The sequence below is a fragment of the Gobius niger genome (genome assembly GCF_951799975.1).
Source record: "Gobius niger genome assembly, chromosome: 1".
Taxonomy (NCBI): Eukaryota; Metazoa; Chordata; class Actinopteri; order Gobiiformes; family Gobiidae; genus Gobius; species Gobius niger.
The window spans coordinates 74,421,492-74,435,710 of NC_136852.1; the positions used below are offsets into that span (position 1 = coordinate 74,421,492).

Consider the following 14,219-nt stretch of genomic DNA (forward strand, 5'->3'; position numbering starts at 1 on the left):
AAAAAGTGACATTAAAGTGATAGTCTGTAAGTTTTCAAAGCGAGGAGAGTGGATTGGACCAAAACAGTGAGAACAACACAAGGGAAAAAAACGAGTCTTAGCTTTCAAATGAGGCACTACAAAGACCTAGAGGCTTTAACCTGTTAGATTTGGGTAAAGCTGAAGTGGAGAAAATGCACTTAAACTCGTCTAAGAACGGGGGCCTGTTCCTTTAAGGGGGCTGTGGGGGCTTTGCTTTCCATCCCGGTCGCCTCTGGATAAATGTCATCTCAGATTCTTTTACAGTTTGTGGCAGGTTTTCTGGATGGAATGTGCTCGTAACCATAGCGACAGATGAAAACCTACCAGAAACCCTAAAGAAGTCAAACACACTTAAATAGTAAAGACTGAACTAGGGCTGGGAAAAAATCGATTTGGTGGGTCCAATTTTTTATGTATTTTTAATTACTCTCTGCTTAGAGTGGGGTTCGGGGGGGTATTCTGCAAAATGGACTTTTTCAAGCTTTCCATCATGTTATTCTGTCAGTCCCTCATTAAAAACATGGCTGAAGTGTTGCCTTGGCACATTCACGTATTTCTGAGTAATCTGTAAAAACTCTGATGGCGGCCATTTTAGGGATAGGTTTGCCTGAGTCCTCCTAGGAACGCCCCCACCTCCTGGAGACGCCTCCGAGCTTTGGTCACCAGCCGAGTAACCGACCACTTTCCATCATGTATTTGTTGGGTATTCAACTCATTTTTGTAACTTTTTTGTCATTTTTTTGTCAATTTTTTCGTCCATTTTTATCACATTTTTTGTCATTTCTTTGTCAAATCTTTATAATTGTTTTTTTTTTTTTTTTTGTCACATTTTGTCACATTTTTTGTCGAATTTTTGCTATTTTTTTGTCTATTTTTTATCACAGTTTTGTAATTTTTTTTGTCAATTTTTAATCAAATCTTTTTTCATTTTTTGGTCATATTTTTGTAATTTTTTTGTCACATTTTTCGTCACTTTTTTGTCACATTTCCATCATTGTTTTCATCTCAGTTTTGTCGCTATTTTCACATCTTTTTTCCAGAAGCTTTTGGACTGGGGTAAAGCCAAACTGGAGAAAATGTGCTCAGTTCAGGCGGGAGTTAAGGGGTTAAAGGCTCAGAGGTTCTTAAAGAGACAGAGGCCTATTTCAAGACATTCACTACAGCCATTTTGAGAGAGACATTTTACACAAGGCAGTTATTCTAATTTACTGCATTTACAGACCAACAGAAGGTTTGTCATCATTGTAGTGTGATATAGACTGGTGCTATGGGACTGAAAAAAGCAGAACACCCCCTCTTTAAAGAAAGAAGGTCCTGCTGAACAAAAGTTTCCTCAAGATTTGTTTTTGTTTTATTTTCTCAATCCAAAAACAGAATAAATCATCTGGATGTTTCACATCTTTGTTACAGTGACTTTTAGAGAAAGAGTTTGTGTTTGTAATGTTGTTTATGTTTATGCACTTAAATACAATAAATAAATATACAATATATTTACATGTCGCAGTTATTTTGTTTTTAATGAGGGAAAAATCTAATTTTTATAAAAATATCACAGATTTGTTTGGGGAAAATGGCCCAGTTCATTTACTTCACTTTCACAGAAATGCACGAAAAACAACCTGAAAGTTCATGAAACTGATACAGATGTTTATAATGAGATGAACTCACAGATGTTCACGTTTACGCTAAAGGAATAAAATCAGGTCTTTTTTTTTTTCTGTGCATCAAAAGTTGCGTAATGTGCCTTTAAAAATCCGGCTCTTTTGTTTCATAACCTTCACTTTAACCCAGCACATTCTCTCCAGTCTGGCTTTACCCAAATCTAAAAGCTTCTTGCAAAAAAATCCTGACAAAAACAAACCAAAAACAATAAGACGAAAAAGTGACGACGACGCGAGGAAAAATCTTAGCTCCGTTTTGTAGTTCTTAGCTTTCAAATGAGGCGCTACATCACAAATAACCCGGTACTGGCCCTTTAATGACATATTTACAGCACATACCTCTCATATTAACCTCTTAACCTCCAGCTGAACCCACGTCCTCTCCAGCTTTACCCAAATCTAAAAGCTTCTGAACAGACGAGATGTAAAAGCTGAGCCGAAAACCGGGATGAGAAACAGAAAATTATGAGTTTAATTCAGCTTTATAGGTCTTAGCTTTTAAATGAGGGAATACACCGGTCTATAGGCTTTTAGATTTGGGTAAAGCTGAACAAATGCTCTTCAGGCGGGGGAGGTTTGAGTCTTTCCTATTATTCTTTTTATTTCCTCAAGCAAAACATGGAGGGTTCTTATTAATGTTGGTCTGAACGTTCGTAAAAGTTCTTAAAGGGACGAAACGTGGATTATTTTACGATGAGACCCAAGGCCGTGGGAACCCAGGGTGCTGAGGGCGCCGCAGCACCCCCTGGTGGATAGTTTGTGAACTGTAGGCAATATTAACCCCTGAACTCCCACCTGAACCGAGCACATTTTCTCCAGTTTGGCTTTACCCCAATCCAAAAGCTTCTGGGAAAAAGGTGTGAAAATAGCGACAAAACTGAGACGAAAACAATGAGGAAAATGTGAAATAAGTGAGAAAAATTTGACGAAAAATTGCGGAAAAAAAGGACGAAAAAATGATACGAATTTGACAAAAAAAATGCGAATAATTTTACGAAAAACTGACGAAAAAATTTACAAAACATTTACAAAAAATGGCCAAAAATTAAAAAATACAATAAAAAATGGACAAAATTTGACCAAAAAGTGAGAAAAAATTTACGAAAAATTGAGAATTTAAAAAAAAAAAAAAAAAAAAAAAATTACATAAAAGTGACAAGAATTGGACGAAAAAGTGATAAGAATTTGACAAAAAATGTGAATAATTTGACGAAAAAGTGACAAAAAAATGTACAAAAATTGATCAAAATTTGACAAAAAAGTCACGAAAACTTGATAAAAATGAGTCGACTGCCCAACAAAAAAAGTGATGAAAAAAAACCTGATTTGAGGAAAGAGATTTGTTTGTCTTTCAGATGAGGCGTTACACTGGCCTACAGGATTTGGGTAAAGCTGAACTGGAGAAAATGCTCTCGGTTCAGGCGGGAGTTAAGAGGTTAATAAACAGGATTTATGCACAGAAAAAGTATTTTGGGTTAAATTTTGTCCCTCAGCGCCCCCTAACTAAAATATCTTCCCACGGCTCTGAAGAGACATTTCTCTTTTTTTTGTTTGTTTATTCAAGCACATTATAATAAAGTGCTTGAATTAAGAGAATTGAATCTGAAGAAAAAAGGGAAAAAGGCAAAACAAAAACCTGCTGTTCTTTAGTTTGTCCAAAACTGACACAAAATCTGCCACTTCCCCTTTAAAGCAGATCTTTGTGACTGACATGTTATAAGTTTCATTATTTTAACTGCAGAAAAACTCTGATTATTTTGACTTATATTTAAATATCTGTTCTGAACTCCGTGGTTTTACTTTTCATTTATTCCAGATTCTAATTCATACATTATTGACTTTACTGTGAAATAATTCAGTTAAAACAAAAGATTTGATCCAACTTCAAGTGTTTAAACAGAAAGACTTCATTCTTTAACCTCTTTACCCAAATCTAAAACAGTGTAGCGCCTCATTTGAAAGCTAAGGCCGACGAGAGGGATTGTAACTTTTGTGTCGCCACATTTTCTTTTCTTTTTCTGAAGCTTTTTTAACATGTTTTCGTCACTTTTTTTGACACTTTTTCCACGAAAACGCGCTCGGTTCCGGCGGGGGTTAAGAGGTTTTTTAATACAATGACTTTTTTTTCTTTTTTCTTTTTTTTTTACCTACAAATGAGCGATTCTTCTCTGGCGCACTTGAATAATCGCGTTCATTATGAAAAGCAGAGTCTGGACAAAGAGGCCGCACGAGCGCGACGCACCAGAACTTCATTACGCGCGAGGATTACGCACGACGCCGCGTCCAAACGAAGACGGAGGATTCGTTAAAGTCCGACTGCGGGACTTAATATTCAGCAAGAATCAAACACACTGTAGAAATGACACGCGTTTCAAATTATTTATGTTTTAAATGAGCAAAAGGAAATCGTTTTAATCACAGCTGTTGCGGCGCCATGAGTTTTTATTCCTTTTGATGATTTCAGACCATTCAGCTGCTCCTTTACCTCCACGTAAATGCGATGCTCCTGATCTGAGTTTCTCTGAGTGTCCTGGGTCTTGGACATCCCTGATGGCCTGGGTGTTTCTCCTACAGCCTCATGTTTCCACAGTGATGAAGGTCGGGGAGGGTTAGTGTGTTTATTTATGTCTTTGCTCCTGTGTCTCCGGCCTCGCAGTCAGTGAGGAACACAGAGTTATTTAGTTTCTCTCTCCTGAAGGAGCTTCACCAGAGAAGTCTCACACATCCAGGAATAACTTTACATCTTCATTATCACAGTTTTTAGGTTTGTTTTTTTAAATTTTCCAGTAATTTTGGATCATTTTCCTCTGATCCTCTCATGGTGCTTTTCTTTCATTTTATTAAACATGACAGTTTCAGATAAAATACTCACATTTGTCATATATTGATAGATTTTGATGGAGTTCTTTTTATCTCGTGATGGTGTTATGAATATGGGCGATTTTGTTCTACGGTTAAGTAAGAAATTAATAAACATGAGGCGAAATTCAAACTGAAATGAGCCGAAACATTTTTTTTGCAACAAGTCGTTCGTTCCTCGGAGTCGCGCGGCCGTGAAGCGCCGGGGAGAGAAACGGGAACGGGGCGAAACCAATAAATGACAAGTCTGCAATTCTAGGTAAAGAAGAAGACGCGTTTTCCATGGGCAGAATTCCCTCAAAACGGCGCTTATTACCGGGTCTGATAAAACAAGGATGGGTTAAAAAACGGAGGACAAATTTCCCTACGGGGACAATAAAGTATATAAACAAACAAACAACCACAGTGGCCTTTTATCTGATTCGGTTAATACACCGCGTTTTATTCCAACTGAAAACCACGAACAAACTCGCACGGACGTCGCTGGAACTGTTGTCTTTGCGTGAGTGGATGTTGTTCGGCTAAACGTGTCCAAAACGGGGCTTTGCGTAATTGTCTTTTTTTTCTTTTTTTTTTAGGAAACAGCAGTAAATGAATCACGTTTTGTTTTTCCCCCCCCCGTATAAAAATTGGCCTCACAGTTTCTAAACTCCACCGCGTGCACTTGGAACTGTCCCGTCGCGGCGCGGGCCATTTAAACTCCGTGCGTAAAAGCGCGTCTCTGTCCCGCTACTGAAGAGCAGCGAAAACCGACTTCAAGTTGACAAGAAAAATGCTCAGATTTTTTTGCAGGTCTTAGCTTTCAAATCAGGTGTCACCCCATGGCCTATAGGCTGTAACCTCTCAGGTCAAAAAGCTTTTGGATTTGGGTAAAACTGGAGAAGATGCGCTCGGTAAGAGGTTAAACTCCGTGCGTAAAAGCGCGTCTCTGTCCCGCTACTGAAGAGTTGACAACAAAAACGAAGAAGAAGCTCAGATGATTTTTTTGCAGGTCTTTCAAATCAGGTGTCACCCCATGGCCTATAGTGGGCAACCTCTCAGGTCAAGAAGCTTTTGGATTTGGGTTAAACTGGAGAAGATGCGCTCGGTAAGAGGTTAAACTCCGTGCGTAAAAGCGCGTCTCTGTCCCGCTACTAAAGAGTTGACAACAAAAACGAAGAAGAAGCTCAGATGATTTTTTTTGCAGGTCTTAGCTTTCAAATCAGGTGTCACCCCATGGCCTATAGTGGGTAACCTCTCAGGTCAAGAAGCTTTTAGATTTAGGTAAAACTGGAGAAGATGCGCTCGATAAGAGGTTAAACTCCGTGCGTAAAAGCGCTTTCTCTCCGCGTCCCCGTGCGCTCCTGCTTCATTTCAACTGAAAATAAAAAAAACAAAACAAAACCCCAAGCTGAGGCTGCCCGTACCTTTGCGCGGCCACGTTCGCGTCCACCACGCCGACGTTGCGCACCCAGGAGCGGACGGGATCCATGTCCTTGGCGTCGTCTCGGATCAGGTGATGCTCCTGCAGGCCGAACATTGACCCCGAAGCGAGTTCCGTGGGTAACTTTTAAAGGGTCAGAGGGGGGTTTGCTGGATCCAAAGCGCGCCTTCTTCTTCTCCTTCTTCTCCTTCTTCTTCTTCTAAAGATATAAAGTCCAGGTCCGAGGATTTGGCGCGACTGCGTAACGGGACAAGTCCAGTAAAGGCGCGGAAAGTGCGTTAAATCCAAAGCCGGTGCGCCGGTGCCGTCATGGTCTCCGGACTCCGGGATGATGGGGATGACGGTGATGTTGTGGTGGCGGCGGCGGCGGCGGTGGAACTACTGTGGGCTCGCGCCGCTGTGCAGCTGGAGTGGAGGGGGGAGGGGGGGAGGGAGGGGGAGGAGGGGGCGGGGCCGCGCGGAACATATGGCGCTGTGATTGTGCGGCCCCGGAGCGCGCTGATTGGTGCGCGGTGCGTCCTTTTCCAGTCGGAGCTGCTGCGAGTGAACTTTCAGATCAGAGGGAAAAAAACGGACGAAATGTTCAAGGCGAGACACGAGACGCTGGAGGTGAGAGGAGGTTTTACATTAGAGACATCGAGACTTTTCCACAGAGGAATAAGGAGTAGTTTAGTTTTAAAATAAGCTTTTTATTCAAGGGGAATCTGTAAAAATAAATGTTCGCCTTGTCTTTTGCAAACAGGCTCAATGAGGAAAATGGCCCTTGAAATCTGTGGAGAAACATGAATGAATAATTAGACATGGCGGTTTATATGTATTAACCTCTTAACTCCCACCTGAACGGATCCCTATTTCTCCAGTTTGGCTTTACCCTAATCAAAAAGCTTCTTGGGAAAAAAAGCACCAAAACAGCCACAAAAAATGAGAAGAAAACAAGGAGGTAAACGCAACAAAAATGTGACAAAAATTCAACAAAAATGTGACAAAAATTCAACAAAAAAATGACAAAAATTCAACAAAAAATGACAAAAATTCAAGAAAAATGTGACAAAAATTCAAGAAAAATGTGACAAAAATTCAACAAAAATGTGACAAAAATTCAACAAAAATGTGACAAAAATTCAACAAAAATTTGACAAAAATTCAACAAAAATTCAACAAAAAATGACAAAAATTCAAGAAAAATGTGACAAAAATTCAAGAAAAATGTGACAAAAACTCAACAAAAAATGACAAAAATTCAACAAAAATGTGACAAAAATTCAACAAAAATTCAACAAAAATTCAACAAAAATTCAACAAAAAATGACAAAAATTCAAGAAAAATGTGACAAAAATTCAACAAAAATGTGACAAAAACTCAACAAAAAATGTGACAAAAATTCAACAAAAATGTGACAAAAATTCAACAAAAATTTGACAAAAATTCAACAAAAATTCAACAAAAAATGACAAAAATTCAAGAAAAATGTGACAAAAATTCAACAAAAATGTGACAAAAATTCAACAAAAATGTGACAAAAATTCAACAAAAATTTGACAAAAATTCAACAAAAATTCAACAAAAAATGACAAAAATTCAAGAAAAATGTGACAAAAATTCAAGAAAAATGTGACAAAAACTCAACAAAAAATGACAAAAATTCAACAAAAATGTGACAAAAATTCAACAAAAATTCAACAAAAATTCAACAAAAATTCAACAAAAAATGACAAAAATTCAAGAAAAATGTGACAAAAATTCAACAAAAATGTGACAAAAACTCAACAAAAAATGACAAAAATTCAACAAAAATGTGCTAAAAATAATAATTTAAAAAAAACATATTAAAGGAGACACAACACAGCAACAACGTGAGGAAAAAGATCAGTTTTGTGGGTCTTAGCTTTCAAATGAGCTGTTACACAGACCTATATAACGGCCAAAGAGGACAGAATGCATTTGGTTCAGGCGGGCGGTAAGAGGTTGAGAGAAATTGGCCCAAAACCCAAGAATAATATAATAATAATCAAAATAACGTACTGTTTTTAAATGAATAGTTTTCATCCCAAAGTGCCGTGATCCGCTGGTGAACCCAGAGGAGCAGGACTAATGAGGACTTCCACAGACATGGTCAGCTACATTAGCAGGCACAGCTGCCCTGGGGCGGACTGACGGAGGTGAGGCTGCCGATCTGCGGCATCAGCCCCTCCAACCAACACCAACCGCTCACCCATTCACATTCATTCAGGCCTATTGTACATGTTTTTAGTAGTAGGAGACCCGGGTTAGACTCGTGAGGACCCCCCCTGACCCCCCATGCAGAACAGGCAGACTCCACACAGAAAAGCCCCTCCGGGAATTAAACCTTGTGCTGCAGAAGCGCAAACCGCTGCCGAACATCTGTAACTGTGCCTTTAAAAAACAAATATAACGATTTACACAAAAACACCTGGAAACAGGAGAGTGAACGTGCGGAGGCTTTTCTGGAAAAAAAACATATTAACTCCTTAACTCCCACCTGAACTGAGAACATTTTCTCCAGTTTGGCTTTACCCCAATCCAAAAGCTTCTGGAAAAAAGCTGTGAAAATAGCAACAAAACTGAGACGAAAACAATGATGGAAATGTGACAAAAATGTGATAAAAATGTGATAAAAAATTGATGGAAAAAGTGGCAAAAACGTCACAAAAATGTCACAAGAAATTGACAAAAAATGACGAAAAAATTTGACAAAAATATGATGAAAGTTTCACCAAAAAATGACAACAATCTGATAACAAAAATTGACGAAAAAATGACAAAAAAGTTACAAAAATTAGTTGAATACCCAACAAAAAAATTACAAAAAATTTGACAAAAAATGGACGAAAAATGACAAAAAAATGACAAAAAAATGACAAAAAAATGACAAAAAAATGACAAAAAAATGACAAAAAAATGTGACAAAAATGTGACAAAAATGTGACAAAAAATGAAGAAAAAAAAGATAAAAAAATGTGACAAAAATGTGATGAAAAGTTTAACAAAAAATGACAAAAAAATGACAAAAAAATGACAAAAAATTGACAAAAAACGACAAAAAATGACAAAAAATTGAGGAAAAAATGACAAAAAATTGAGAAAAAATGTGACAAAAATGTGATCAAAAATTGACAAAAAAATGATAAAAATGTGACAAAAAAAATTGACAAAAAAATGTGACAAAAAAAATTGACAAAAAAGTTACAAAAATGAGTTGAATACCCAACCAAAAAATCCTGGAAAAAAAATGTGATGACGTGAGGAAAAAGATCCTCTCGGTTCAGGCGGGAGTTAAGAGGTTAAATGTACCGTTCATGTTTTTTCACTTTCCCCCGGGATTCAAAGGCATCAGGTCATTTTTTAAATGTTATTTTAAGGGAACAACTTTATAACATGATTAAAGTCTTCAAACAAGTCATTTTACTGATTGAAACCCCCCCCCGCCCCCATACACATCTGTTCAGTCACTCAGGCCACTCAGAGCCTCCGCCTCCAGAGACGACATGTCATTAAGCACCGCCCCCTCTGACGTCATAGAAACCACTCTCTTTAAATCTGTGTGAGTCTGTGTGAGTCTGTGAGAGGAACCTCATTAACGGAACCCATGTTTAAAGACTGTTTAGTAATTTTACAAATGTTGCAGAAAGTTTTAAACGATTAGATGAAAATCATAGGTGCTCATAAGTGTTCGCTTGAATTCGGCAGAAACCACCTGCCGCTTTTGCCCTCGGTTTTTGTTTCTTATGCTGTTTTAGTTCAAGGGTTTATTGTCTTGCTGATGGCTCAGACCCTGGATGACGCTGGAATCCAAATACGGTCATTTCCTTGTATCATGGTATGGTATGGTTTGGTATATCATATTATTCTGTCACTCCCTCATTAAAAACATGGCTGAAGTGTTGCCTTGGCACATTCACGTATTTCTGAGTAATCTGTAAAAACTCTGATGGCGGCCATTTTAGGGATAGGTTTGCCTGAGTCCTCCTAGGAACGCCCCCACCTCCTGGAGACGCCTCCGAGCTTTCGTCACCAGCCGAGTAACCAACCACTGCTCCTCAGCAGAACCCCCTCCCCACTGATGCCACAGACAGCGTGTGGAGGGGGCGTGGCGGAAAGGCTCTTTTTTTTTTCAACTCACTTTTTTTTAAATCATTTCTTTTGTCACATTTTTGTCCCTTTTTTGTCACTTTTTTTTGTCTTTTTTGACAATTTTTTTGTGTTATTTTTTGTGATTTTTTTTGTCAATTTTTGGGGGGTTTTTGTGATTTTTTTGGTCATTGTTGTTGGTCATTTTTTTGTCCATTTTTGTCATTTTTTGTCACATTTTTTGTCATTTTTTGGTCATTTTGGGTCTTTTTTGTGATTTTTTTGTGTGATTTTTTTGTGTGATTTTTTGTGTCTGTTTTTGTCATTTTTTCGTCGAATTTTTGACATTTTTTTGTCTTTTTTTTTGTCTTTTTTTTGTACATTTTTTGTCTTTTTTTTGTCTTTTTTTGTCATTTTTTGTCTTTTTTTAGTCACTTTTTTGGTCTTTTTGTGATTTTTTTGTGATTTTTTGGGGTGATTTTTTTGTCTTTTTTGTGGTGTGGAGGGGGCGTGTCGGAAAGGCCCAGAGGTTCTTAAAGAGACAGAGGCCTATTTCAAGACATTCACTGCAGCCATTTTGAGAGAGACATTTTATACAAGGCAGTTATTCTAATTTACTGCATTTACAGACCAACAGAAGGTTTGTCATCATTGTAGTGTGATATAGACTGGTGCTATGGGACTGACAAAAAGCACAATACTCCCCTCTTTAACACCTGGTTTCAATTCTTTAAACACTAGACTAGGCTGGATATTCCTCCTGAGATAACGCTGGGTTAGTCACAATTTAAGAAACCAGGCTGGCTTAATTATTATTATTATTATTATTATTATTATCATTATTTATTGAAACAAGGACAATGTACAGAACCATTAGTCTTTACAAGAGGAGATGGTTTGTACCAGATTTAGCTCAGCAGCTGTTTTCCATCCGCAGTCCCTGGACAGATGAGGCTCGGACTGTTAGCATCGGAGCGGCGCGAGCTACACGTCACGCAAGGGCGGAGTCTACGGTGAAGATCCCGCCCTTATGCCCTTTTTAGGAACACGCTTCGTCAGAGCTGGGGAGGAGGAGTCTGTGAATCCGCCTCCTCGACCGTGGTCATTATGGTAAACGGGGAGGAGTGAGGAGGAGACGTCCATTATTTTTTACAGTCTATGGGGCGGACTGACGGTCTGGCCTCTCAGTTTTCTACCTTTAACCTCTTACCCCCCCCCCCGCCTTAACAGAGCTTTACCCAAATCTAGAAGCTCAAAAGAGAAGCGTTGAAACAGCGACGAAAACAAGGGTGAAAAGCAACAAAAATACGACAAAACCGTGAAAACACAGCAATGAAAAAAGCGACGGAAAAGGAATAAAAAGTGACAAAATCACGGCAAAAAGTCACAAAAAAAGTGATGAAGAGGCAACAAAAAACAACATTAAGCGTTACACCGTTGCTTTCCAGTTGAGAAGCTTTTAGATTTGGGTAAAGCTGAACTCGAGAAAAGGCACTGGGTTAAGACGGGAGGTGAGAGGTTGAAACATGTCTTTGTGGAGGTGCTTGGGCCAGGCTGGTCAGAGTCCAGGGCCGTTTTTCAGTCCCAGTCCGCCCCCGTCTACCGGTCCTTTTTCTGGGTGAACGGTCGCTCCTTCATGGCTTCGTTACAGGTCATGAGTTTGTTTTTCTAGAAGCCATTTTTTAGTCAACTGCGCAAAGGTTAGCGCTAGATCGTCTGCTCCGGAGGGACGGTCTGTTTGTATAGATCTATGAGTTGGTTTGTCTAAAAATACAAATAATCCTAATCCGTAAGGTTGACCCCTTAACTCCCGCCTGAACCGAGCACATTTTCTCCAGTTTGGCTTTACCCCAATCCAAAAGCTTCTGGAAAAAAGCTGTGAAAATAGCAATAAAACAATGATGGAAATGTGACAAAAAAAGTGACGAAAAATTTATGAAAAAGTGGCAAAAATGTGACAATTTGTGACAAAAATGTGACAAAAAAAGTGACTAAAAATTGATTAAAAATTTACGAAAAAATGACAAAAATGTGACAAACAAATGATTAAAAATTGACGAAAAATTGACGAAAAATTGACAAAAATGTGACAAAAAATGTATCAAAAATTGACGAAAAAATGTCAAAAATGTGATAAAAAATTACAAAAATGTGACAAAAATGTGACAAAAAATTACAAAAAATCGATTAAAAAAAAAAGTCAAAAATTGACGAAAAAATGACAAAAATGTGATAAAAAATGACAAAAATGGACGAAAAAATGACAAAAATGTGATAAAAAATTACAAAAAAGTTACAAAAATGAGTTGAACACCCAACAAAAAAATGTTGGAAAAGAAAATCTGATGACGTGAGGAAAAAGATCCTCTCGGTTCAGGCGGGAGTTAAGAGGTGAACCACTTCCCTGGCCCTAACCTTAATTTGTGTCATGATATCTCACGTTTTCACAGCAGACTGTCCCTCCGGAGCAGACCATCTAGCACTAACCCTGCGCAAATCTTTTGATTGTCGTACTTGCAGTGATCTCTGTTGGCGTGAGTTCCACTGACCCGATCACAGACAGTTACAGTTTGGGACGCTGCGTTCTCCTCTCGAAGTGGATCGAGTCGTTCGAGTCATTTCATCAGGACATAGAGTCACACATTTTCTCAGAGGGGGGGCAGCGACTCCATGGATCATTTTAAAAACTAAGCAAACATTAGAGTAGAATATTAGGTGTTTAAAATTCAGAATTCCAGACTTATTTAGTGTCTGACAATGGTGAAAACGCCTGGGTTTCTTATCAGTAAGGATTAAACAACTCGTAGCCTTAGTGCGTTAGCCGGTTCTAACGCCCGACACAGTGTTGTTCCTCCTGCATTATAACGTCTAACGCGGCTCCTCGTTGTTTAATCCGCTTATACCAGGGTCCCACAAACCTAACATTTATAATACATGTTTTTTCCATTGACTAAAGTCACTAAATCTGCCAGACTACGGGACTATTTTGTGTGGGTTATTAGCCGGTCACTGAAGGCTGGTCTCAGAGCGAGTCATTCTCCGCAGCTATTACGAGGATCTCAGTCAGGCTCAACGACACAACATCAGCACAGAATCACAACACAACAGGACTAACCCGGAAACACTTTTCCCTGGAAGGAAACACCGATATGCGGCACTCGTGGGCAGGAGTTATTTACCTTTTACAAGGATTAACCTGGTTATACCAAAATAATGCTCCAGCCAATCAGAGTCCAGTATCCACACAAAAAAAATTCCAAAAAAAATTCCAAAAAAAATACTAAAAAATGACAAAAAATGACAAAAAAATTACAAAAAAATTACAAAAAATGACAAAAAAATGACAAAAAATTACACAAAAAATACAAAAAATGACAAAAAAAAATGACAAAAAATGACAAAAAATGACCGAAAAAATACAACAAAATTACTAAAAATTACCAACAAAAAATAAAAAAAATATTACAAAAAATTCCAAAAAATATACAAAAAATTCCAAAAAAAATGACAAAAAATAACAAAAAAAATGACAGAAAAATTACAAAAAAATACAAAAAATTCCAAAAAAAAATCCAAAAAAATTTCCAACAAAAATAATACAAAATTACTAAAAATTACAAAAAAAATTGACAGAAAATAAAAAAATATTACAAAAAATTACAAAAAAAATACTAAAAATTACAAAAAAAAAAGGGTAATCTCCGCAGCCATTACGAGTCATTCTCCGCAGCTATTACGAGGATCTCAGTCAGGCTCAACGACACAACATCAGCACAGAATCACAACACAACAGGACTAACCCGGAAACACTTTTCCCTGGAAGGAAACACCGATATGCGGCACTCGTGGGCAGGAGTTATTTACCTTTTACAAGGATTAACCTGGTTATACCAAAATAATGCTCCAGCCAATCAGAGTCCAGTATCCACACAAAAAATTACAAAAAAAATACAAAAAAATTACAATTTTTTTTTACAAAAAATAACAAAAAAAATGACAGAAAAATGACAAAAAAATACAAAAAATTCCAAAAAAAATTCCAAAAAAAAATCCCAAAAAAATTCCTAAAAAAATACTAAAAAATGACAAAAAATGACCGAAAAAATACAACAAAATTACTAAAAAATACCAACAAAAATGACAAAAAATAAAAAAATATTACAAA

The 14,219-nt window shown here is 37.7% G+C and overlaps 1 protein-coding gene across 1 annotated transcript in view; it reads right to left on the minus strand.

Annotated features, from left to right (window-relative positions):
• Positions 1 to 6,322, minus strand: part of LOC306978598 (transcription factor COE2-like) — a gene marked incomplete at its 3' end in the record, with an annotated part of 61,669 nt that extends 55,347 nt beyond the window's left edge. The window contains exon 1 of the mRNA XM_079577238.1: positions 5,948 to 6,322. Coding sequence (XP_079433364.1) covers positions 5,948 to 6,060 — 113 coding nt within the window. The 5' untranslated portion in view covers positions 6,061 to 6,322. The remainder of the gene's footprint in view (positions 1 to 5,947) is intronic.
• Between the last annotated feature and the right edge of the window lie 7,897 nt (positions 6,323 to 14,219).